This window comes from Hyperolius riggenbachi, chromosome 7 (assembly GCF_040937935.1).
Source record: "Hyperolius riggenbachi isolate aHypRig1 chromosome 7, aHypRig1.pri, whole genome shotgun sequence".
Taxonomy (NCBI): domain Eukaryota; kingdom Metazoa; phylum Chordata; class Amphibia; order Anura; family Hyperoliidae; genus Hyperolius; species Hyperolius riggenbachi.
Window position 1 is genome coordinate 110,052,445 of NC_090652.1, and position 27,914 is coordinate 110,080,358.

At 44.2% G+C, this 27,914-nt stretch overlaps 1 protein-coding gene across 1 annotated transcript in view; it reads left to right on the top strand.

The window, feature by feature from the left end:
• The window catches only part of MICALL2 (MICAL like 2), a 109,424-nt gene that overhangs the window by 9,980 nt on the left and 71,530 nt on the right, over nucleotides 1-27,914 (top strand). Inside the window, exon 2 of the mRNA XM_068244506.1 lies at nucleotides 7,197-7,343. Coding sequence (XP_068100607.1) covers nucleotides 7,201-7,343 — 143 coding nt within the window. The 5' untranslated portion in view covers nucleotides 7,197-7,200. The remainder of the gene's footprint in view (nucleotides 1-7,196; nucleotides 7,344-27,914) is intronic.

A 27,914-nucleotide genomic window follows, 5' to 3' on the forward strand; every position in this document is an offset into this window, starting at 1 on the left:
TGGGAGGCAGATGCGGCAGGGCCAGTCTAGCCTGTTACAGGGAAACAAGAGTTTGCATGATTATATTTTATGTGTTCAGTTTTTAGCGTCCAGGTTTGCTTGAGGGCTTAACTGCCCAAACCTGTTAGTAACGTCCTTTGCAACACATTCAGAGTAACGTACTACCAATGAGATAATATCCAACAGAATATTAAAGAACACATTGGTGTGAATTGCTGATGGAGAAACGCAGAGTGAGGTTCCATTCTTCCCTCTTCAAACTACCAATCAAATACACAAACATTTACACAAAAATGGAAATCAATAGGAACCTGTATGCTGGGTCCATGGTTTCCAGTTCAAAGTTGACAAACATATTTAATTGAACACGAACATGAAAATGTTAAAGGGAACAAAATACGGAGGCTTTTCCTGTTCAATATCTGTTTAGCGTTGCTAATGTTTGTCTTGCAGTGAAAACTTGCGTACACACCTAACACTGAATGCTGAGCTGTCCTGGTTGCCTTTATGCTTTCCCACAGGCCCAGTCAATACATTTACATCAATAAATTGTGTGGGGTTGCTGGATAGGTGGTCTATTTGGCATGTCTGGGCTACAGATCCTTGGCTGATTTGAATGTGTTTGCCAGTAAAATTGTGCTGAGGACTGCTGGCATTAGGAGCAGGGCCGGATTTACCATAAGGCACTGTAGGCATGTGCCTACAGGCGCCTGATGATGGAAAGGCGTCTCACTCCACTCTCCGAGTGCCTACTTGCTTCACTATGCAGAGTCCTGATGAGAGTGTAAATGAGAGGTTACTCACCCTGCTCTATGCATTCCACTGACGAGATCGTCCTTCAGTCAGGGGCACCTCTAACTACTAAATAATAGTGAGGTTCCTCTAGCTGCCGAATACTAAGGGGCACCTGTAGCTACGTAATACTGATGGTACTTCTGGCTACCTAATACTAAGGAACACCTGTTCATACTTATGATGGGCACGGGAAGTAAGGGAGGAGTGACAGCTGGGACAGCTAGCACAGTTGTGGTATGGTTTGGCGGGGGGTTTGTAGGTTCAAGGAGGGCGGAGTCTAGGGTGCCTGGACATCTGTGCCTATAGGCTCCTGTGAGGTAAATCCGAGCCTGATTAGGAGTCTGGTGTGGGGACCCTGTTGTGATCTGTATTGTGCTGGTGGTGGAGTCACACCTGGACAGCTTTCAGCAATATGTGTCTCTGCACTTCCTGTTACATTGTTACACATCAGCAGAAGCGGCAGTCTCTGATCTTCTGTGGAATAAGCTTTATCTTCCTTTTTGCTGCTAAAGGGTTTACCGTCACATGCGTTTCCTTCATTATATTCCTGACTCATTCAACAGATAGAAACTAGAGTTGCAAAAGTGTACAATTGTCCTGGGGCTTCTCTACCCTTACCTGTTCATTCTCAGGAACACTTTCTTAAAGGATACATGAGGTGACATGATGAGCTAGACATGCCAAGCAGACTAACTATGCTGAGTTCCTTTTTTTTTTTCTTCCTCTACATGAAAGAGTAAAAAATCGGATATGCAAGTGACCGTTTCTGGGCTGGACTATAGCGTTACTCACTGATAAGAAATTAGTCATAAAACACTTTCCTAACAGAAAATGGCTTCTGAGAACAGGGAAGAGATAAAAAGGGCCACTAGTTCATATATTTTAGTTCTGGCACAGTTCAGGGAATGGGACATTGAACAGAGACAATGAAACAGTAAAAACTTAAAAAACTTAAACTTAAAAAAGTAGATTAAAATGGGGGGGAAGTATCGAAAAATGTCATTTTTAGAAGGAAGAGAGATACAGTTGTTGAACTCATCAGTTTATTTTCACCTCATGTTTCCTTTAACCACTTCGGGACCACAGTCTTTTCGCCCCTTAAGGACCAGAGCCTTTTTCTCCATTCAGACCACTGCAGCTTTCACGGTTTATTGCTCGGTCATACAACCTACCACCTAAATGAATTTTACCTCCTTTTCTTGTCACTAATACAGCTTTCTTTTGATGCTATTTGATTGCTGCTGCGAGTTTTACTTTTTATTATATTCATCAAAAAAGACATGAATTTTGTCAAAAAAATGACTTTTTTAACTTTCTGTGCTGACATTTTTCAAATAAAGTAAAATTTCCTATACATTTGAGCGCGAAAGTTATTCTGCTACATGTCTTTGATAAAAAAAAAAACATTCAGTGTATATTTATTGGATTGGGTAAAAGTTATAGCGTTTACAAACTATGGTGCCAAAAGTGAATTTTCCCATTTTCAAGCATCTCTGACTTTTCTGCGCACCTGTCATGTTTCATGAGGGGCTAAAATTCCAGGATAGTACAAATACCCCCCAAATGACCCCATTTTGGAAAGAAGACATCCCAAAGTATTCAGTGAGAGGCATGGTGAGTTCATAGAAGATTTTATTTTTTGTCACAAGTTAGCGGAAAATGACAGTTTGTGACAAAAAAAAAAAAAAAAAAAAGTTTCCATTTCTTCTAACTTGCGACAAAAAAAAATGAAATCTGCCACGGACTCACTATGCTCCTCTCTGAATACCTTGAAGTGTCTACTTTCCAGAATGGGGTCATTTGTGGGGTGTGTTTACTGTCCTGGCATTTGGGGGGTGCCTAATTGTAAGCACCCCTGTAAAGCCTAAAGATGCTCATTGGACTTTGGGCCCCTTAGCACAGTTAGGCTGCAAAAAAGTGTCACACATGTGGTATCGCCGTACTCAGAAGAAGTAGTATAATGTGTTTTGTGGTGTATTTTTACATATAACCATGCTGGGTGGGAGAAATATCTCTGTAAATGACACATTTTTTTATTTGTTTTACACACAATTGTCCATTTACAGAGAGATTTCTCCCACCCAGCATGGGTATGTGTAAAAATACACCACAAAACACATTATACTACTTCTCCTGAGTATGGCGATACCACATGTGTGACACTTTTTTGCAGCCTAGGTGCGCTAAGGGGCCCAACGTCCTATTCACAGGTCATTTTGAGGCATTTGTTTTCTAGACTACTCCTCACGGTTTAGGGCCCCTAAAATGCCAGGGCAGTATAGGAACCCCACAAGTGACCCCATTTTAGAAAGAAGACACCCCAAGGTATTCCGTTAGGGGTATGGTGAGTTCATAGAAGATTTTATTTTTTCTCACAAGTTAGTGAAAAATGACACTTTGTGAAAAAAACAATAACAATCCAATTTCCGCTAACTTTTGACAAAAAATAAAATCTATGAACTCATCATACACCTAACAGAATACCTTGGGGTGTCTTCTTTCTAAAATGGGGTCACTTGTGGGGTTCCTATACTGCCCTGGCATTTTACGGGCCCAAAACTGTGAGTAGTCTGGAAACCAAATTTCTCAAAATGACTGTTCAGGGGTATAAGCATCTGCAAATTTTGATGACAGGTGGTCTATGAGGGGGCAAATTTTGTGGAATCGGTCATAAGCAGGGTGGCCTCTTAGATGACAGGATGTATTGGGCCTGATCTGATGGATAGGAGTGCTAGGGGGGTGACAGGAGGTGATTGATGGGTGTCTCAGGGGGCGGTTAGAGGGGAAAATAGATGCAATCAATGCACTGGGGAGGTGATCGGAAGGGGGTCTGAGGGGGATCTGAGGGTTTGGCCGAGTGATCAGGAGCCCACACGGGGCAAATTAGGGCCTGATCTGATGGGTAGGTGTGCTAGGGGGTGACAGGAGGTGATTGATGGGTGTCTCAAGGTGTGATTAGAGGGGGGAAATAGATGCAAGCAATGCACTGGCGAGGTGATCAGGGCTGGGGTCTGAGGGCGTTCTGAGGTGTGGGCGGGTGATTGGGTGCCCGCAAGGGGCAGATTAGGGTCTAATCTGATGGGTAACAGTGACAGGTGGTGATAGGGGGTGATTGATGGGTAATTAGTGGGTGTTTAGAGGAGAGAATAGATGTAAACAATGGATTTGGGAGGTGATCTGATGTCGGATCTGCGGGCGATCTATTGGTGTGGGTGGGTGATCAGATTGCCCGCAAGGGGCAGGTTAGGGGCTGATTGATGGGTGGCAGTGACAGGGGGTGATTGATGGGTGGCAGTGACAGGGGGTGATTGATGGGTGATTGACAGGTAATCAGTGGGTTATTACAGGGGAGAACAGATGTAAATATTGCACGGGCGAATTGATAAGGGGGGGGGGTCTGAGGGCAATCTGAGCGTGTGGGCAGGTGATTGGGTGCCCGCAAGGGGCAGATTAGGGTCTAATCTGATGGGTAACAGTGACAGGTGGTGATAGGGGGTGATTGATGGGTAATTAGTGGGTGTTTAGAGGAGAGAATAGATGTAAACAATGGATTTGGGAGGTGATCTGATGTCGGATCTGCGGGCGATCTATTGGTGTGGGGGGGTGATCAGATTGCCCGCAAGGGGCAGATCAGGGGCTGATTGATGGGTGGCAGTGACAGGGGGTGATTGACGGGTGATTGACAGGTGATTGACAGGTGATTGACAGGTGATTGACAGGTGATCAGGGGGGATAGATGCATACAGTACACGGGGGGGGGGGGGGGTCTGGGGGGGGGTCTGGGGAGAATCTGAGGGGTGGGGGGGTGATCAGGAGGGAGTAGGGGGCAGATTAGGGACTTAAAAAAAAAATAGCGTTGACAGATAGTGACAGGGAGTGATTGATGGGTGATTAGGGGGGTGACTGGGTGCAAACAGTGGTCTGGGGGGTGGGCAGGGGGGGGTCTGAGGGGTGCTGTGGGCGATCAGGGGGCAGGGGGGGGGAAATCAGTGTGCTTGGGTGCAGACTAGGGTGGCTGCAGCCTGCCCTGGTGGTCCCTCGGACACTGGGACCACCAGGGCAGGAGGCAGCCAGTATAATAGGCTTTGTATACATTACAAAGCCTATTATACACTGTTGCAGCGGCGATCCGGATGCCAGTAACCCGCCGGCGCTTCCGAACGGCCGGCGGGTTACGGCGAACGGGGGGCGGAGCCAGTCCCCGGCGGCTGATCGCGTCACGAATGACGCGATCGCCGCATAGCCACTCCCGCAGCCGCCCCCGCCGATGGGCGTATTGCGGTCGTTTGGGACCGGTCTTTGCCGCCGCCCATCGGCTGGGGGCGGTCGTTAAGTGGTTAAAGTGAATCTGAACTGAAAATAAAAAGTCAAAATAACCATACACAGGTCATACTTTTCTCCAGTGTAGTCTACTACTCAATATCTTTCTCCTATCTTGTCTGTCCTCTGTGATCCATGGTATTCTCCATCCTCCATTTTAAAAATGGACATTACCCCATAACAGCTTCCTAGTCAGCACACTGTTAAACTGTAATATCACCCACTTGAGCCATAGGGAAACATGGACATTACCTTGCACATTCAGGTGTAACTGACAGCTGCTGATATATAACGGACAGCAACTGGTATTTTTCAGTTCTGACAAAATCGTGTCAGAACTGGAAGGGATCACTGTAAGAGAAAAATGGTGAGCCTCTGAGGGGAACTGACGGTGAGGTTAGTATGTAATATTCATTTGCAGCTACGTCTTGTGCTTATTTTAAATCATTTTACTCGCTTCAGGTTCTCTTTAAGGATTACTACCTTGAACTCCTCTGCAGAACTTCTCTGCAGAATGCATTTAAAGTAGCTTCGGACCAATAATGCAAATAGTTTGTATTCGTGAATATAATTTAAAATGTTTTATGAAATGCAGTCAATAAACTGAGCTTGAACTAGGACAGCCCAGTTCAAGGTGTTTAAAAATGTTGGTTATTTTCCCCATTAAAGCGGAACTGAACATTCTGTAAAATTAAAGTGTTTCACTTACCTGGGGCTTCGCCAATCCCCCTGCAGCCATCCTGTCCCGCACCAGTCCTCCACAATCCGCCGCTTTCCCGCTGCGGTGTAGTTTCGTTACCGCCAACTTGTAAGTCGATGGCAACTGCGCTAGCAGAGCCCTGGCCACGTGTATCCTTCCCCGCGGTCACGTCCTGCAGGATGCTACAGTGGACGGGAACGCGAAGGAGGATACACGTGGCCAGGGCTGCGCAGGCGCTGTCGGTTTACAGGTAGGCAGTAACGAAACTACACCACGGCGGGAGAACGATGGATCATGGAAGACCGGCGCGGGGCAGGATGGCTGCAGGGGGCTTGGGGAAACCCCAGGTAAGTGAAACACTTTGATTTTACAGAATCTTTAGTTCCGCTTTAAGTATCCTCACACCAAAGCAGGTAGTTTGGGCACTGGGGGTGCTTTGTAGGCCACACTGAATCCAGGTAATTTGGGCGGCGGTGCTGCTTTGGTAAAATGGGCACTGGATAAACCAATAACAATGTTTAATGCAGCGCCCATGCGGCAATTCGGGTGCAGGTAGTGCCTGATGAATATAATTTTGAGGCGATGCAGATAGCGGCAGTCTGAGACGGCTGTTTCTGAGCGATCCGCCCGGCGGATCGCTCAGAAACAGCCGTATCAGTCCGCCGAGGGACTGTACACACGCCGGACTGTCGCTGGAACGCCCACCCAGTCCAGCGTATGTATGGACCTTTAGTGATAGAAAAATACCTAATTTTTACCGATCCTTTACTATCATATTACCCATTGACCAATAGTAGGTAATTTTACAGATATTCTACTAGCGACCATCCCTAGTGCCCATATTGCCGAGATGCTTTTTTTCCATGTACCTTCTCACACTGTGTGTGATAGCAGCATTGGGCCAGAGCCCAGTCTGATAATACTGGGGGGAGCGTGGCTAGGTTAGGGTCGCTAGACTTCTGTACTAGAAACTGAGGATGGTCAATGAGATGTAAATCATTCTGAAATGCATATATATGTATCTTGAAAATGTGTCTATCAAATTCTACCTTGATGGGATTCAACCAGTCCATTTTCAAGCTGCTTAAATTTCCATACAGAATTTTGCAAAATCCTTCATGCAATCAAGAATTATTTGCATCTCACTGACCATCCCTACTAGAAAATCCAGCCACATTTGGAGGAGGTGTTGGTGCGCAGAGCATTCCAGTAGGTGTGGTGAGGCTGCTGCGTGTGGTGGTAGTGGAGAAGGGAATGGCTTTCTATAAGCTGCAGTTTTATAATATTTATAGTGTGAACCAGGGCTTTAAAATGTTTACATTTTGATTTGATATATTTTTTTCTGATTTATTCATTATTTCTGTCCTCTTGTGGTCTTCAGCAAAATGGCTGCCATAAAGGCTCTCCAGCAGTGGTGCAAGATACAGTGTGATGGCTACCGGGATGTTGCCATCACGAATATGACCACCTCGTTCCGGGACGGGCTGGCCTTCTGTGCTATACTACACAAACACCGACCAGACCTCATGTAAGTGTTGATTAGTGCTTATTATGTCATGTAAAAATGTCATAACGTTCTTGCTCTAACTATTTTTCTAAAGCTTATGGTCAGTCTGTTTACTGACTCTATTCAAAGTCTTGTGTGGGTGTAAACCGGTTTTAAAGCCAAATGTACTATTCATTAAAGCCTCGATGACTGCTGGACAGCGGGATGAAAATAACCACCGTGGGGGTGTGGGCAAGGCTGGAAAATGTGAACACTGTGTCATTCACTATTATGAAGAACTGTCCACCCCCATTTCATGTTTTCCAGAGGATGTTGTTCTGCAGCCAAGTTGCAGTTATTTAAGTCATTTTTCAGATACTTACAAGATGCTGAGCTTCCTGCATATCTGACCACCGCTCAGGACAGCTGAACAAGTGGGGAATGAGGACGGTGTTGCTCATTCTATGCTAGGCTTCCATATTGCAATGGTCTAAGACAGTGATGAACAATAAGGGCTGGTGCACACCACAGCGGTTCTGGAGCGTTTTTTAAAACGCTTGCAGGGGGAAAACCGCTTGGCTAATGAAAGTTAATGGGATGGTGTACACCAGAGTGCTTCGTTTTTTCCACAAACGCAAACTCAGGGGCTGCAGCATTTTTTATATTTCTGCGGTGTTTCTGCCTTAATGTTAAAGTATAGGAAAAGCTCAAACAGCTCTGAAAAACGCTAGATCAGAGCAGTTTTCCAGGCGTTTTCGTTACAGAAGCTTTACGGTAACCGCTTTTACTGTAACAATATTTGTAATCTGCTACACAAAAACGCTCCAAAAAACGCTAGACATGTTTAGAAAACCTCTCCAAACATGCCTAGAAATCTGCTTCAAAAACCTCTAGCGTTTTGCAGATCTATTAGAGGTTTTTGGTGTGCACTGGGCTTAAGTTGGTTTTTGGGAACTCCACCGGCAACACTGATTTATTTTTTCCCCAAGTTTGTATGGCAATACAGAAATAAAGAAGACTCTTTAGGTGCCTACACACCTTTGACGGATGTCGCCCGTTGGGAATCAGGACCTGAACCCCTTGGGCAACATCGCGGGGCTGTGCTGCACACACGTGTCAGCTAGCTGACAAACAATGTTCTGTGTTGCTTTGGGAGGAGGGGGGGTGAAGAGGGGACTGGGGGCAACGACGGAGCGTCCCTCGAGCAGTGTGTGCGTAACGTCACGTGGTGGGCAGAGGAAGTGGAGCAAACAATGCGATTGGCATCACTGAGGAGGCGTAGATCTGCCGGGCAGATCGCTCATGGGTCAAGGGTTATTGTACACACACCTGATTATCGGCTGAGGCGGTCATTATTGGCCACCTCAGCCGACTTAAGTCAGATGTGTGTATGGGCCTTTTGACATGACAGGAATATATCTTTCAAATGAAAGCACATAATGTTGTGAGAATACTTTTAAAGGGAGCCGAGTAGCATTTTTAGCCCCCAGCCTTTTATGATCCTGCTTTTGCCCTCCACAGAAATTGTAGGAAGACAAGGACTGCTGTAAGTAGTTTATTACACGGTAGCTGAGATCAAACAAAAGCATTCAGCATTGGGAGGAGGGCACTGGCACAAGTGTGATGTCACAACATGTGCTGAGTCATGTGGTACTGTGGAGCTCTCAATGACGATGGAGACCGGAGGAGGCCAGGAGTTGTGATGGCAGAGAGATGAGCCTTTATATCAGGGGTCCACAACCTTTTTCAGTCAAGGGCCAGGTCAACATCCTTCAGACTGCTGGGGGCCGGAACATGCATAAAATGATGTTGAAAAACATTACGTTGAATCTAGGTATTGATTCATTTCCAGTCATGCCCGGAGGAGAACTCCCAGCAGCAGCCATTCAGTCATGCGGCACCCCAAGAACATCTTTGTGCACCAGACGGCGAAGCATACCCAGGTGACATCCTGCCGTCCTGATGGACAGCAGTGTCACCTGATGCAGAATTGGATTGAAAGCCAGCAAATGACTGCTCGCTGGCTTCTACAGTATATGGATGGGTAGTACCAGTAATGCTATTCTATATGCCGGGTGCCAATATTTAAAGGTGCAGTGAGCTGCATCTATAAGTTATATATTTTGTGTTTGGGGGGGCCGGTGAAAAAGGCTCGGGGGGCCGCATTCTGCCCGCGGGCCATAGTTTGAGGACCACTGCTTATATGCTGCATACAGGCGTAGGTGGATCCAGTGTGTACGTCGGTCGTTATATCGAACGCTAGTACCGCCGCACATGCGACTGAGCCCTTAAGTCCACGATTATTACCAGCATTCTCAATTGATCCTTTTGACAGATTTTGTCTTGAAATCTTTCGATCTGGTGGTCAGTTGATCGGCAGATGCAGTGGTAGATCTAGTCCTTTGAGTCAGGAAATTCTGTAGATCAGGTGTTATCGGTGAAGTCTGACTTCACTGCCTGAAGCTGTAAAGAAAGCATGACAGCCAGGCAATTCTCATTTTAAAAAGAGAGTGAAGATGGCGGCATCCATGACCCTCTCACATCGGGCTCCTTTGAGCTGATCTGGGACAAAATATAAATCCTGCCTTTCCGCTTGATCCCTTTTGCAGAGTTTCCTAGCTCCGTTCAGTCACTTCCTGTATATGCACACATCTGAAGGTGACAGGTAGTAAATCTCATTGTTTTAAATGTTATTCAGGGAGAAGGCACTTTCACAGGATAGGCCCCAGGACTGTAGCAGCTAGCCAGTCTTCAAATGCTATCGTCTGCCTTGCTATAAACATATAAAAGCTTATTGCTTCGGCTTGCTGTGGACTTGTATTTACTTGCCCTGTTAATAAACGTTATACCTTGTTATGCCAAGAATTTGTTATGCCAAGAATTTGTTCCAGGCTCTTCCTCTTCTCTTTTACTTTCAGTTCATCCTTAAGATGTTATGATAATGGAAATGCTGGGAAACAGAAATTATGCTTAAAGGAAATCTGAACTGAACTTTCTACTTACCTATATAACACAGATGTATTGTTGCACAATATCACTTCACTTTTCTGGCCTGGGCTGCAGAATCCACTCTCTGTTGTGCTGAAGCTCGGGTTCAGAATGAGATGCGTACCTAAAGAGAAGGAAGCCTCAGGATCCTTTTGAGGCTTTCCACTCCGTCCTCTGGTCCCCCGCTGCCAAGAGCGGGCCCCTTGCACATCAGGGTCACACTCCTCTTCTGTCAAGAGCGCAGCCGTGCATGCGCTGTAGCAAGGAGCTGCTCGTAAATTGCTTACTGCACATGTGCGATACGGCCGACTGATGCCAGAAGAGAGGTTCAGCCCTGGTAAGATTGCAACTCTCCCTTGTTGGCAGTCTCCCGGGATGTGGGACCGGAGGACGCCAATAGGATCCAGAGGCTTCCTTCTCTTTAGGTAAGCATCTCTTTCTCTAACCGAGCTTTGTAATTAGTTACACTATAAAGGATATCTGAGCTGAAATGTTAAGGCTAGTACCCACTGGAAGATGGATCGGGGAACCCTCAGCACATGACGGCCACGAACGAGCGTTCAAACAATCATGGCACTTTGCGCGTGAGTCGTCGGGGATCTTGAAGATCCGATCCACCGTGGTGGTCACAATCGCCGTGCATCACTTTACCTTGTTCGCTTAGTCATCCACACATACCCACATCACAAAATCATGGAAACGATTGATCGATGTGTTAAAAAAAAAAACAATAACCCAGGTGCAGGAAAAATCAAGACATGGGTACGTAGCTGTACAGATTAGATCTACTAACCTGGGTCGTCTTCCAGTAGTCTATCTGGTCCCTCAGTGTAGATCCGCTGCCCACTAGCCCCTCCGAAAGATCGCCAAACACCCGTGACCAGGAGCGTTCTGCGCTTGCACGGTTCACAATGACTTAAGTTGCACAAGTACAGAATGCTCCTGGGAGCTGTGGGCGATTTTTCGAATGGGCTAGGGGTGCACTGGATTGCAGCTGAAATACACCGTGGAACCAGACTGCTAGGACCTGGAAGAAGCATCAGGTAAGCAGATCTAATCTTTAACATTTCAGCTTGGAAGTCTTATTCTGGGAATACACGGTTCATTTTTGAGCCATTTAGACGGCTCGATAGATAATTTCCAACATGTCCGATCTCCCGTTCGATCGTTTCGCCAATCGATTTCTGATAGAAGTGAATGGAAAAAGATAAGAAAAACGAGCGGAAGATAAGAGAATCGGCTGCAGTATCGAGCGGCAAGAACGATTAAGCATAGAATCGAGCGCCAGAAACGAACCATGTATTCCCAGCATTAGATACTTAAAGGTTGCTGTATTTTTATTTATTTTATTTTTTTTTTAATGCAGAGAGTTAAACATGGGTGGGGTTCACTTCTAAACCTGACCTTTGCCCTGTCTGTTGGATCAGTCACTGATTAGAAGGAAGGATTCAAAAGTTTACCACCACCTAGTATGCTAGTATGTTACTTTTAGTAGGAGTGAAAGAGGAAGTTGTAAGGTGTGGGGTCTCTTGGAATCGCCATTCTAGATATTGTTCTCTCCTTTTTAAAGAGGGATATGATTTCATGTGTCTTAATACTGTTGTTCAGCGCCGCTCAGGGAGGATTTCACTTTTAAGGCTTAGGATCAGCAGATTACCTCTGAGCAGCGTATAAGATTTCAGTGCTACGTGTTACCAGATACAAAGCGCACTATGACTAGCTGTAAATGGTGTTTCTTTACACGCAGTGCTGGGATTGAGAGGGGAGCTGCAGGCATTACATGTTTAATGTGGTCTTGCCCTTTTGTCATAGCTGCAAATTTACTTGCTGTTGTCTTGCTTTGCTCATTTTGTTTAACTACTGCTGGCAAGGTAACAGCAGATCATTGTAGGGTATATATTTGATATATTAATGCACAGTAAAGCTACAATATGTCTATCCACTGAGAAAAGAAGAGGACATATATAAGGTAATGCTAATTGCCTGTTGCTATGCGGAGGGAGGAGGGCTGAAGGATCGGCACGGGAGTGATGTCATGCTGTGAGCAGGAGGGAATGGGGAGAACAATGCTCTGTCATCGTTCAGGCGAATTGATCAGGCAGGCCGACTGCTGGGTCATCATTTATTGACCAGGTTCCAAGCTGCATCAAATTTGCATTCAAGTTAGAATGTATTAGCATCTTATTGACCATGTCTATTAGGCTATCTCAATTTGGAATTTGTATTCTTGTAGATTTGGGGGTGGGGAACTATGTAGTTACAGGTGTAGCGAGGAATAATGGGGGCGGAGCAAGTACCTCAGCCACAGCTAACTTTCTCCACCCAGGTGATGCCTAATGTAAACATAAAAGCTATCCTCACAGTAATCCTCCCTAAAAAGCTAAGCTAATAGCCACACATCTAGCGATGATGGGCAGATTTGACCATCAGACAAATCTCTCTCTGATCGAATCTGATTAGAGAGAAATCTGTCAGCTGCCCATAAACTGCAGGCCGATTTCCGATGCATGAACTCGATCAGGAATTGGCCATGAGACGCTACAACCGCCCCCTCGCCAACCCAACGCTATCCCCTAATGTCAAATATGCACTACCAGTGCACTATACTTTACCTGTCTGTGTCAGCGGCTGGCTCCGGGCTCCATCCTCAATCCGCATACACCCGCCCTACGTGATTGCCGGAGTAACATGAGGAGAGCATGTATGTGGATTGCGGACGGAGCCAGCAGCGTACATGGACAGGTAAAGTATATTTAGTACACATTTAACACTAGGGGGACAGCGTCAAGTGTTTTGTCGCTCGTCCCGATATCTCTCCCTTGTTACCACCGCAGCATGTCCGATCGAGATCGATTGAGCATGCTCTTGGTGGCACTGATTTCCATCTGATTCAGTAATAATTATCGAATTGCATGGTTGATCGACTGCCAAGTCGATAGATGTATGGCCACCTTAAATGGACCCAAGGGATCTTTCACATCATAATATGTTTGTCTTCGCTTTCATGCATGCTTTCTTCTCCATATGTCAGTACGTGCTTTTTGCCTGCCATTAATACAAAAAAAGATTCAATGCAACATGAAAGAACACAAATGTGCAAGTCTGAAAGGTAAAGTGGTTTTCCAGTGAAAAATCACATGCAATGTGTTTTTAAAAGCGTATGTGCTTGCAAAAATGTGCGCAAGCATACAATATGAGAGAAGAACTTATGTATGGAGGACCAGGGCATAATTATAATAATAATAATAATAATAATAATAATCCAAACATTTATGTAGCGCATTTCTCCTGTCTTGACTCAAAGTGCTCAAGAGCTGCAGCCACTAAGGGTGCGTTTAAGGGGCCACCCTGCAGTGTTAGAACGTCTTGCCCAATGACTCCTTACTGAATAGTTACTGACCTTAGCCAGGATTGGAACCCTGGTCTCCCATGTCAAAGACAGTGCCCTTAACCAGTGCACTATTCAGCCACTAGCAACTTCAGATGGCTGCCTATGACTCGTACCCAAGTCTCAATATTGTTATGATAAATAAGTACCGCAGAAGTATCCTTTGGGGTTCAGAAATTAAAAACTTCTTAAATCTCAAAATGTAACTTCTGTTCAGCAAGTGGCCGATTTCTGCTATTGCATTTCTCTCACACTTTGGTAGATGCTCCTGCGCTGTGCTGAGAATGAGCCGGGGGAAGAAACAGGCTGGCTGCATGCAGAACAGCTCTGAGATCTCGGAGGGACGTGTGGCTGTTAATTACTGATCACACTTTCCATTCTCTGATCATTCACTACTGAATGCCTATATTTAGCCTGACTTGGCCTGGTGAAGAATGTCATCCCTGACATATCCCTGACCTGATATTCTTGTCACCTGTTCTGTTCTCATGCTGGCTACAATATTTAATGTGTAACATTTTAATTTGCTATCCAATGCAATGCATATGGTAAATAGATCATGGTAGTCAATTTATATTAAACCAAAATACCTGTTTTTAAACCCAAAATACTGGCCATAAACCAGTGTATATAGTTAAAGGAAACCTGAAGTGAGAGGAATATGGAGGCATATTCATTTCCTTTTAAACAATACCGGTTGACTGGCAGTCCTGCTTATCTTTCATGCATTAATAGTGTCTAAATCACACACCTGAAATAAGCATGTGGCTAATCTAGTCTGACTTGGGTCAGAGTCATCGGATTCCTTTTAGATTGTAAGCTGTAATAATAATCTGCATGCTTGTTCAGGGTCTATGCGGTTAAATGTGAATTAAGCTCTCAGCACCGCTTCCTACTAGGTACAGTTACAAACAGATCCACCGCCAAGCACCTGTGGGTAGGAACGTACTCTGCTGGCGTGACCACTGTTAGGTTGGTCAGTACTCTCTCCAGGCGCTGTAGGTTCTGCTTAGCCCTTATCCCATAGAGTCCTGTCTCCACTTGAATTCTCTTCCCTCTTTTGTACAGATTCTCATATAAAATAAACGCTTACCAAAGCGTATTTCCATAACACCATGTAAAAAAACAATATTCAACTCTTGTTTAGTTGACTATTTAATCCGCTCAGTTTTGCAGGCTCTCCCGTTTCCCCCAAGGCACGGAGGGTTATTACGCGCTCACTCCCATCAGCAGCACCGCTTCCTGTAGTTCCTGGTTCTTCCATCAGACTCCGCCCAACATGTTTCATCACAACTCTCATGACTCATCAGGGACTCGTTTCTTATTTCCTACAAGCCAGTTCACACTGGCCATAAAAACGGTCAATTTAACGGACTGTAACAGACCAGATCCTAGCGGATGGATGTGAACGGACCATATGTTAATCAATAGGATATGTTCACACTGTTTGGGAAGGTAGCAATTTTTCCAGATCAGTGGATGCTATGTGCTAACGGAACCGAGGCTCACGGATCAAAATCTGATGCCCAGTGTAAACTGGCCCTGTTTAAAGTAAAAGGGACATCTCTGAAACGTCCAAGGCCGGATAAGACTTTGATATCCAGAGCCTTCTCTCTACATAGGTACGTATCTAACTTGAAGTGAATTTTCTCACTTTATGTTCACTTTTAAGAATAAAAAGGAAAGCGGCTTTGGCCGTTTTTCTTTATTGGTTGATTTCCATTTGGTGCCTGGAGTGTTGTTGTGCTTTTGCCATGTTATTTGCTGTAATGTTGATGGCTTGTACATATTAGCAGGTTATTCTGAATAAAGCTTGTGTGTTGCAGTGTTTACTTTCTAGGTGTTTAGCCCTTCCTATTAGCTGTGTTTGGCTGGCAGGCAGGGATTACCTCACCTGTCTCAAAGTACAGGTCGGTGTAATTACACCTGCTTTAGACGGCTATAATATCTGCTTCACCACAGCTGCTTACATTGGAAACCTTGCATTTGTGTTGGTATGCATAATCTGGCTGTGCATGGGATTGCAGTCCTCCTCCTTTTTTTTTTTTTTTTTTTTTTTTTACATAAAAATAGGTTAATGATTGTGACTGCTTGGGCCACATCCTATATCAACAAACCGTTTGTTTTCCCAGGACCAGAAGTCTCAATCTTCTGAAACCCACAGCAGGCGTAGCAGTATCATGCAATGCAGTAAGGCCCCATTTCCATCAGGGCCAAAATCGGCCCGAATCGGCAGCATCTCACTGCAGGGAAGTTGCATGGGTAAACGCTGCCTATGAAGCCAGTGACTAGCTGTCCAGATCGCATGCTGTTGTGAATCTGGGCAGAAGACTGCAATTTTCTTTAACATGCACCCAAATCCCTAGCTGTCAGTGGTGCTCGGATACCCCCAATCACGAATTTAAGTGATCGCGAATTCGACTCCAGGCACACACAAATTTACTCATGATCACGAGTAGAAAGGGATATCAGACTTGAGCGCGGTTTTGAGTTGAATAACCTCATGCAATCACTAATAACGAGTCGGTATTCGTGATTAAAAACCTGCTGACTTTAATGGTTAAAGCAAAGCCCCCTTACATGCTAGAAACATCAAATTTGCCAGATATGTTAAGAAGAAGAGTGGGAACATGAGGCCTTTTCTTAGTTTCTTAAGGTGGCCACTAAGTGTCCAATTTCTAGCGAAAAAACGTTTGAGCGATCAGAAATTCTGATCGGATTGGTTATAAATAATCTCCATTGGTGGACACAATCGATTATAACCGAGTGAAAAAAATGTCGTCCGAATGAATTTTCGTCAAACCAAAATTTGGATTTTCTTGTTGGTTGTGATAGATAGGAAGCAAAGATTGGTTCGTTGATGGTGTAGTGAACGGTTTATTACAATATTTCACTTCCGATCAGAATTTCTGATCGCTTGAACGATTTTTCACTAGAAATTGGACCGTTAGTGGCCAGCTTTAGTTTTTGAGAAAATCGATTTTAAAGTTTCAAAGGAAAAAGTATACATTTAAATGCAGTAAATGACAGTTGATGTATTTACCGCATTTTAAATGTATTTTTCCTCTTGTTCCCATTGTTCTTCTAAACATATCTGGGAAATTGCGATTATGACCTTGTGATCGCAAAAAACGTCTCGCAATCACGAATTACTCATGAGCTCCACTACTAGCTGCGCATGGAACGGCTAAAGGTACATACACACCTTTGATGGATGTCGCCCATCTAGGATCAGGACTTGATCCCCTTGGGCAATATCGCTGGACTGCGCACACACGTGTCAGCTGTGAAGCTGATGGCGCGCTGTGTTGCTATGCGGGGGCACGACGGAGGGATGTGGAGCAGCGCATGCGTGACATCACTGGGGGTGAGACGATCCACCTGGGGGACCGCTCACTGATCGAGGGTGACTGGCTGCCATACAAACACCTGATTGCTGCCTGAGGTGGTCATTATTGCCCGCCTCAGATGACTTAAGTTGTGTATGAGGTTTTAAGCGATATGGACGCATGTGCATAGCTTCAAGTGCTGTTGTGCGTCTTGGAAGACGCACGCTGGCTAGTGGAAACTGGCCCAAACGGTGAGGCTGCGTTTCTATCTGTTCTGATAGGTTGCAAAACCTCGATGTTCTTGATTTAGTGAAGTTCAGTAACATATAGAGATTGGTACAGAATTGGTAGACATAGTAATGACAAATGCAACATGATGAACAAAACCGAACAAAAAAGGGACATCTGAACTATAAACTACTCTCAAGTGAAAAATCGCCATAGCATCAAACGAGAACCTCCCACCCCCCCCCCCCCCTTTTTTATTTTTTTATTTTTTTTTTATTTTGATGTACGATGGACAAAAAATGTACGGTACTTTGTTGATAATGTGTGAACAACTCTGAGAAATATTTACCGGTAAGTCACATACATAGACGTGTTTTGTGCCACAAATAACGTTTTTTTTTTTTTCTTCTTCTTCTATCTAAATTTGACTTCTACATCAGTTTGGCTTGGCTGAACTTATTCAGGGGGTGAACGGACCAAGGTGGGAAAACTTTAGAAAACGTTCTATACTTGATGAGGCTTGCAATACACCTGACATTTTTTTTCCATTGAAAATTTGAGTTTGCATTGCTTAACTATCAAAAGTGGGCCTGGAAAAGTTGGAAAATCCCTGTGTGAGGGCGCAGGGCAGTATTAGTGAGGGATCAGATGTCCCCTAGTACCCCTAGTATTGCACTTACGGTTTGATTGGGGTTTGCTGTGAGGTGTACAGGACTGTGGAGTCAGAGTAATTTTTGTGTAGTCAGTCGATGGTTTCATAAACGTAAGAGTTGGATGATTTTTGTACCAACTCCGAAGCCCTGGAGGCTTAGGACTCGATTGCCATTTGTCATGTTATCGACCTGTGTAGTGCTAGTGGATGAAAGGAAAAGACGGACTGAAGAGTTTGAAATGAAAACAAGCTGTGTTCTTCTAAAAGTTAGTCAATCTGCCAGAAGATGAGTTGCGATTTCAGCTTATTATGAGAATTGCAGCATTTTCTGTAGTTTGTGCTCCACCGATCACAAGATTGCGAGTTCTGTTGAAATAGATCAGCATCTCCACTCAGAACTTGGAATGAGGAAGCTGAACTTTTCCAAGCGGAGAAGAGGTTAAGAGTGAGGATGTGCGCTGTCACCCTGTGAGGTCTGCCATGCAGGAAGCTGCAGGAACAATTCTAATGTCTTCTATTTTGGGTGATGGGATCACAAGTCACTGGGCCTCTCAGTTGCTGTGTTTTCCTGTCCTGTGCCATATATGAGGCACTGTAACTCCTTCTGGCTGATGTGTCACAGCTGTGCACTCAGATAGCACTATCTGTTCATCACAGGCCCCAGACTGGCAGCAAAACACTACGTTCCTAAAGGGATATCGAGTATATATTTGTGAGTTTCTGATGTGGCTGACAGAAGAAACCCCGTCATAGGCCCAGTGCACACCAAAAACCTCTAGCAGATCTGCAAAATGCTAGAGGTTTTTGAAGCAGATTTTCAGAGCGATTCTAGGCATGTTTAAAGGGGTTTTCTAAACATGACTAGTTTTATGGAGCGCTTTTTTTTTTTTTTTTTTTTTTTTTTTTTTGTGTAGCAGATTTCATATATTGTTACAGTAAAGCTGTTACTAAACAGCTTCTGTAACAAAAACGCCTGGAAACCCGCTCTGATCTAGCATTTTTCAGAGCAGTTTTCCACTTTCCTATACTTTAACATTGAGGCAGAAACGCCTCAGAAATATAAAAAAAATGCTGCAGGCCCCGAGTTTGCGTTTGTGGAAAAAACAAACCGCTGTGGTGTGCACCATCCCATTCACTTTCATTAGCCAAGCGGTTTTCCCCCTGCAAGCGTTTTTAAAAACGCTCCTGAACCGCTCCGGTGTGCACCAGCCCTTAGTGTTTGTTCCTACAGTATATTTTATGTACGGTAATCAATCTCTATTGACTTACAGAAGTGAACTGATGGAGGGAAAGGGTAAAGTGCAAGACAGTTCATACTGCACTACTAATCCTAATATTGTCTTTGGCTCCTGCGCACCATTAGAAAGTGCTGCTTGGAGACATAGGGTCTGGCTCTATGAATAATACACACGTCTCCACATCTCGGATCTGTACTCTTCCATAGTGGCCAGAAACATTATTGCCAACAATTTGCTACTTTAAACTTTAAAATATTTATTGCTTTTTTATGTGCTTGTGTGTGTGTATCACTCCAGGATTTTTGGAACCTGCTGCTAAAACGCACACGGCAGCATACCAGCCTATGCACAGTGACAGCTGTTTTATGGCTGTAGTTAAATCAGGTTACTTGACAAATCACATGAAGGAGTAATTCAGTTCCTTGGTTATACAGGATTCATCCCATAAAACAGTATTCTAGTATAGTTCAGGAATAGGGATGGTCAATGAGCGGCAAGCAATTCTGAGTTGATGCATTGTGCAGCTTGAAAATGGATGAACTAAATGCTGCCAAGGTGGAATTCAGTCCATTTTCAAGCTGCAGAATTTGCATAATTCTGCATCAACTTGGAAATATTTGCATCTTATTATCAGCTTTATTCAGTAGTGAGGGGAAGCGGAGGATGGAAGGAAAACAGAGAAATGTAACTTGTATGTATTTAGAGAGTTTAGCCTGTCTAATTTCCCCTTATCTGTGACACATCACAACTGTAATTTGATCTTTCAGCTGTCAGCTCAGGAATCTCCTCTGCCATGGCATAGCTGCTAATTTGTAAACATAGGATATTAACCCTATTTCTGCTTCCATGAATGCAGGAAGTAGACACATTGGAGATTTATTGCAGGATATGCATCAGCTGTAACAAATGGTTTTTCTTTAAAAGTTGTTATGCTTTTGCGTATCTTTTAGAGCAGAGAGGAAGTTTTGAGTTCAGGTCCGCATTGTGCTGAAAATGAAATGTGCTAAAACCGTTTCTGTCCTGTAAAGAGTGTCCCGGGTTTATATTTTATTTCAAACGGTGTTCAGAAACTTTCCTGCTGTCTTAACAGTGATAAGCTATTTCCTCCCCGAGCAGCGTTGCCCTGGAACACACCTATTCTATTGTAACTCCATTATCTCTGCAGTAGTTTGTTTATTGTAATTGACCTCCAAATAGCATGATTCAAACCACTGGCTCCAAAGAATGTCTGATGGCTTTATAAAGACAGTATATTTTATTTTCAGTTATAAATAATACTATTCCTTTCAATGCCTTCTCCACTGACAACTCAAGCAGTACTTATTTAAGCAGTTGTCACAATATGCATACAAGTGTTTTTTTTTTCTTTTTCTTCGTCCAGTTTTTATTAATTTTTTTTTTTTAAAGCAGACCTGAACTCTGAACTTCCTCTCTGTTCTAAAAGATACACAAGAGCATAATAACCTTTGAAGAATTTTTTTTTTTTTTGTTACAGCTAATAGAAATCCTGCAATAAATCTGCAGTGTCTACTCCCTGCTTTCATGGAAGCTGACATATTGTTAACATCCTGTGTTTACAAACGAGCTACTCTGCTGTGGCAGTCATGTGACACAGGGGAGAGATCAAATTACAACTTGTGTTTAGTCACAGATGAGAGGGAATTAGACAGGCTAAACTCTCTAAATACATACAGGGTGCATTTATATCTGTGTTCTTCCTGTCCTGTGCAAGAGTTCAGGTACGCATCTCTTCTATCTAATAATGGAACACATTTTGAGAATCTGTGCTCTCCATTCATCCTGCAAGGCCTAATGAGTGGATTTAGACTGATTGGTTTTCCCTGCAGCTGATTATCACTGTCCCTGTAGGCCTGATCACTCTCAGGTGCTGATCCTTGTGCTGGGCATTGCCGGTGCCAAGTAGGCAGGCGCTGTGATTTCTGGCTGAGACAAGCGGCTCTCGTGCTGCTGCTGCCAGCAGTGATGTGGCAGTCACTGGATTCCACACTACAAGCACAGAAATAGACTTCTTCTTCAGAGAATAAATGACAGGTTTATTTCCAGATGTTCTGCAGGAAATAAGGAAAATGTGAAGAGCTGTACATAGAATAGTATTGCTGATGTTTCCATGTAGTGTGCACGGTCTTGTATATCCCAGCAGCTGAATTATATAGCCCCTGTAGTACTTGGCTACAGACGGGAGTGCAGATCATGGCTGTGACTATCCCCCTGTTGTCGCTGACTGTTTTTTATAGGGAACTATGTGGTTTGGAGATGCTGCAGTAATTGCTAACAGTCAAGCAGAGCAACATGTGTTCTGTATTGTGAGTTGCGGCAACATTTGTAGCTAACGGGCATTGCTAGGATTGTAAAAAAAATGGGTCACTAATGCACTCATCTAGTAGGGAGAAGTTGCAGGGCGTGACTGGGCAGCTTGGTAACAAAATGCAAAGCACCCTGGGTCCCCTGGTTCAACTCTTGCCCAGGACACTATCTGCATAGAGCTTGTACGTTCTCCCTCTGCTTCCGGGGGTTTTCCTCAGGTACTTTTGTTTTGATACCAAAAAAACGTGGCCTAAAGTCTGGTACACATATTCAATTTTGATTGGCTAATGACTTGCCACTTTTACCACCTCCATGCAGTGTGAGGGCCAACAGATTTTGAATACTATGAACAGATTGAGCAGGTAAGCTCTCATACTACATGTAAGTGGTAAAATCCGACAATCATTGGCCAAACAAAATTGGATGTGTGTATCAGGCTTTAGATGAGACACAGAACATTTATATTGTGCTTTCTCCAGGCAAACTCAAAGGCCAGAGCTGAAGCCTCTAGGGCGCACTCTATAGGCCAGGGGTCAGGAACCTTTTTGTCTGAGAGCCATAAATGCCACATTTTAAAATGTAATTCTGTGAGAGCCATACAATATGTTTCAAACTGGGACAGTATGGCTCACGTCCCTGTTGCCATGGTGATGTCTATACAGTTGATCCTCCAGGCAGCGAAAGTGTCAGACACGTCTTCAGCTTCTCTTGGGTTTCAGCAACATCAGCAATTTCCCCAAGAGCCAGACAGGAGAAAAACCGACTAACAGCTTGTACAATTAGCTACCTGACCTGGGGGTTGATTCACTTTGTAGGATGAGATCCTCACACTTTGGCCCAATAGGCTGCCTGACACTTGTCCTACAAAGTCACTGGACCTGACAGGGTCCAGAGTGGGACAGCTGGAGCAGCCGTTAGTTTTGGGGTAGTGCGAGTAAGTTAGTAGTGCACACCAGGGCTGTGGAGCCGGTCCAAAAATCCACCGACTCCGACTCCTCAGTTTAGGATTCCTCCGACTCCTCGACTCCGACTCCTCTAATTTGCATATTACAATTTTGTTGATTAAAAGTATGTAACGTGAAATTCGTCTCTTAACTGCCAACGCTTAGGAATTTTACAAGACAACTGAAGTGAGAGGGATATGTAGACTACTATATTTATTCCCTTTAGACTAAAACTAGTCCTTGGTAAGAGTACTTGTAAAAGGTACAAACCGGAACAAAGAACATCTATCAGGCCCTAGGCAATGTAAGTGTGGGAACATGTAAGAATGATGTGCAGGTACTCTGCAGGGGAATAAGGAGATTGTAAACAGACAACACCTCTGTGTTCAATGTGCACAGCATTCTCAGTGGATTCCCTGCAGCTCTGTGGGGAGTGCATATGTAGAGTATAGTACTACTGTGTAACAAAGTAAACCTGAGACTGATGAAATTAAAGTTTTATACATACCTGGGGCTTCCTCCAGCCGCCTTCAGGATAATCCGTCACTCGTTGTCCTCCTCCACCACCTGGATCTTCTGCTATGAGTCCAGGTACTTGAGCCAGTCGGGCGTAGTGCGCAGGCACACACTCCACCGCCAGGAGCATACTACACCTGTGCAGCACTATTGCGCAGGTGCATAATGTTCCTGGCTGTGGGAGCGGCATGCGGCCGGACAGCGCTGACTGGCTGAATTACCAGGACTCATAGCAGAAGATCCGGGTGGTGGAGGACAGCGAGGGACTGATTAGCCTGAAGGGGGCTGGAGGAAGCCCCAGGTATGTATAAAACTTTACTTTTCATCCGTCTCAGGTACCCTTTAATTTGCAGTCACTAAACCATATTTTAACAACATATCAAATTATTTCATTTCATCAGCAAAGGGAGTGCATACATTTGCATAAATCAGCATCAATGCAGAATTATTTCCATCTCATTGACCATCTCTATTAGTGACACAGCTACACATCAGGCTTTATTCTTACAGCATAGATGTTATTTAGTATATATAAGTTTCCTGTGTACACATCATATATACAGTCACAATCAGATGTGTATATCTGACCTTAAAAATACGGGGACTGCTTTATTGAAGCAGCACAAGTAACTAATTTTGATTGGTTTATTTCATTTTTGTGGACTAAGCACAGCTATTACTGTATATATACATTATTTTTAATGACTATTATCTGAGAAATAGAACATTTTATCATATTTTCTATTTTAATTCCAGTTACAAATTCATTAGGAGTCGGTGCATTTTTTCCCGACTCCGACTCCGGGCACCCAAAATTGCCCGACTCCACGACTCCGACTCCACGACTCCGACTCCACAGCCCTGGTGCACACTACAGCAGTAGCGTGCCTACTTTGAAAATGTTATTTGCGTTGCCACACTAAGCTGCGCTGCTTGATCAGTGTAGCTTAGTGAATCAACCCTTACTGATTTGTATGTGAGCCAGATGTAGCCATCAAAAGTGCCACATCTGGCTCCGGAGCCATAGGGTCCCTACCCCTATAGGCAGTAGCAGTGTTAGGGAGTCTTGCCCAAGGACTCCTTACTGAATAGGTGCTGGCTTACTGAACAGGAAGAAATGAGATTCAAACCCTGGTGTCCTGTCTCAGAGGCAGAGCCCTTAATCCATACACTATCCAGCCACAATAGGAACATTAAGCCTTGTACCCACAGTATAAAAGAATTGTGGAAAATGAACGAAAGATCAATCTAATATTGGCGGGGAGAAAAATGATCAAACTACGTGTTTTGACGAACGATCTGCTACGATTCTCATGCGTTGCAAGCGACCGTCATAATGGATCACATCGGCAGATAATCGTTGATAGTCAGCAGTGTGTACAGAGCTATGAACATCGGGGATCACTAAAGATGCACTATGGCATATCTTAGCAGATGCCATGTAGCCACTGTACACATGCTGGTTTGACGCTATGGCAGTCTCTATTGACCACCACGGCCAACTTCAGACCAGCTTGCATGTCTATGTATCTTAATGGCAACCTTATGTGCTACTGAACATTCATCTTGACAGCCTGGTGTGCAGCTGTACTGCCTTAGGAGTGGGACCCACTAGTAGCACTTGTACAGTGCTTTCCGACTGCTGGCGATCAGCAAAGCGCTACACCATTGAAACCCTCTGGGGGTGTTCCTACTAGCAGAGTTGCAATCACAAAATGCTGCTTGCAGCGTTTTGGGAGCAATCCCAGTCCCAGAGCGATTGCATCAGTGGCTGCAGTAGTCAAATCGCGATCACCCTGGGAATTGCAGCAAAATTGCGGCACTTGCACGATTTGGCAAATCACAGGTGCTTTGTGATTGTTGCGAAGCGCCCCTAGTGGATCACTTTGCTTTGGAAATCTTGTCACTGTTTCAGAGAGACTAACATGTCTCATTTATTTCCTTATTACTAGGTCATGTTTACCTCACGTGCTAGCTCTGCATTGTTCCCATGTCCTGTTTGGTTGTGTTAGAGATGTTTATCAGGCTGGTCTCCGCCTGCACATCTCCCAGTCAGGCCCTGTCACTCCCGCATAGGGATTGGTCATTGGACACTGCCATGCAGGAAGCACCTGGTTAGATGTAAGGATCAGGCAATGCGAAACCCATTCAGGATGTGACTTCATTGTTTGTTGGGTTGCCTCACTTTACAAGCACAGCTTGATTAGAGGGATGGGGAATTATCTGAACACTACAAAGGTCTGCTTTGACCTGGGGTGACCTGTACCGTTAATAATTATTCCTGTCATTGTCATTGTTTTTAGTTTTATGCCTTGATGGACATGGACAATCAGAGGCTGTAAACTGTCGTCACATAAACTATTGAAAAGTATATAGTGCTGACATCTTCCACGGTGGTTTTACAGAGTCCATAATCATATAGCTAACTTGCTTCTACAGAGTCCATAGTCATATAGCTAGCTTGCTTTTACAGAGTCCATAGTCAAATCGATACCTGTCCATCTTCGGAGCTCACAATCTAATCCGTTCCATAGTGTCATAGTCCATAGGGGGTGTGGGCGGATAACTAAGTAACTTGTATGCATGTTTGAGATATATACTGTATATATACCACACATACATCAATCAGGGTATTAATGGTGGCTACCTTCTCAAACTGCTAGGTTTCCAATAGGTTGTACTAAACTACACCCACACTGTTTGGCCAATCACAATGTTTTGTGCTGTAAGAGGGTACTGTGATTGGAGAACTGTTCCCTATGAGTTTTCCTGCTGGGTCCCCTAAAGAAGACTAGTCCCTTCTTCCTTACTTTACAGCATATACTATACCTATTTTGTTCACTTTAGCATGTATACACATGGCAGGCTACAGTTGTTGTTGGAATGTGTATTTGGCAACAACAGTCTATATTATGTGTGTATCTATTAGGTTAGATGCATTATCAGCTATAACCACAGGTTGACGGTGTAGCAAGGTTCTCTTATTAATATTCCATGACTGTAAAGGAAGTTGTGAGTAAAACTGGTTATTGGTGTATTAGACAAGAGCCATTGCCATGCGATGTGATTCATATCTGTTTCATCATTGCTGCTAGTTTATATTAGTTTTTTAACAAGTCCTTGTCCTGGGTATATAGAGCAATTGGAAAACTTGGTGACCCTGTAGTGGATAGCTGTGCATCTGTCTAGTAGAAAGGCTGCACACTAGGCAACCAAACTACCACCAGCACTTCCAATCATACTACCACCATCAAGTGACATGACAGTCTGACTGGGGATTTAACTACCAGCTCGCCCCCCAACTTGACAGCTCCTTAGTACTGGTGCAGAAGCTGGACAATGGCCTTACAGGGGCTGAGATGGTAGGTTAAGATGGTTGTGCGAAGGGAGGATAGAGATTTGTTGTGACGTGGAAGAAGGCATGGCATGAGCAGAAAGTGGCATGGCTGGGTTTCCAAGCTAATAAGTCTAGCCAAACAATGGAAACCGCCATACTTTAGTAGAGCCTTGTTAGATGCAGCAGCTAGCGCTGTTAAGGTGACAGGACTGTATCGTTTTCAGCTCTCTCACCACTTTGCTGTCATGAAATTTTCCACAGGCTTTCTTTATGTAAACCAGCAATCCTGGGCTAGGAGTTAAAATTGCTAGCTGTTAGGTGGCCAGGGTTTGTGGTCAGACCGTAGAGAGTATAGTTGAAAGGTTAATAAAATACGACAAAAAATTCTGTTTTCAGTCAAAGCTTGTTTAGGAAGCTTCAAGTGCGATGAAGGGGCAAGAAGGCTGAACTGGCATATTTCTTAGTTTAGTGTGGTCAGCCAGTGTGAGATGATAGTTGAGCAATCACATCACCCACTGCATTACTCCTTCTTTATATGTCTCAGTTTCTGCAAATCAACAGCTGGCAGATGTCAGTGTTGCTCTTTGACTTCAACTGAGTTTATCAAATATTAGCATATTTAAAATCCTGGCTAATGCATACCTGGACTCAGAACTTCCTCTCTGCTCTAAAGGTTATTAAGCTGTTGCTTATCCTTTTTAAAGAAAAACATTTTTGTTACAGCTGATAAAAATCATGCAATAAATCTGCAGTGTCTACTTCCTGCTTTCATGGAAGCAGACATAGTTAACATCCTGTGTTTACAAAATAGCTGGTCTGCCGTGGCAGAGGAGATTCCTGAGCTTCCACAGCTGAGAGATCAAATTACACTTGTGATTCATCACATATGAGGGGGGTTAGATAGGGTAAACTCTAAATACATACAGGGTGCGTTTCTCTGTTTTCCTTCTGTCCGGAGCATGAGTTCAGGTCCACTTTAAGGCCTAGTGCACACCGGAGCGTTTCCGCTGCGGTTTGCGATCTGCTTGCGGGTGCGGATCCGCTAGGGTAATGTATTTCAATGGGCTGGTGCACACCAGAGCGGGAGGCGTTTTGCAGAAACGCATACTCCCGGGCTGCTGCAGATTTTGGATTGCGGATGCGTTTCTGCCTCAATGTTAAGTATAGGAAAACCGCAAACCGCTCTGAAAAACGGCACTTCAGAGCGGTTTGCCAGGCGTTTTTTGTTACAGTAGCTGTTCAGTAACAGCTTTACTGTAACAATACATGAAATCTACTATACCAAAACCGCTACACAAAACCGCAAAACGCTAGCTGAAACGCTACAGAAAAAGAAGAAAAAGCGTTTCAAAATCTGCTAGCATTTTGCGGATCTGCTAGCGGGTTTTGGTGTGCACCAGGCCTATGAGTGCTTATAACATTAGCCAGCATTTGAAAGCTATGATTGCCAAGCACTTGTTGGAAGAATATTCTTGGCTCAGACATGCCTACTTGCCTGGACCTGTAGCTGTATCTAGAGGTTGGGTATGTCACACAGCTTTCTTTTTCTATTTGTTCCCTTGCTAGTATATAATACAGCTGTGGGTACCATCAGTAAAACAGACCGATGAGTGTTTTGAACTTGGGATGTGTTAAACTTACAGATCTCCGACTGGTACAAAACAATGC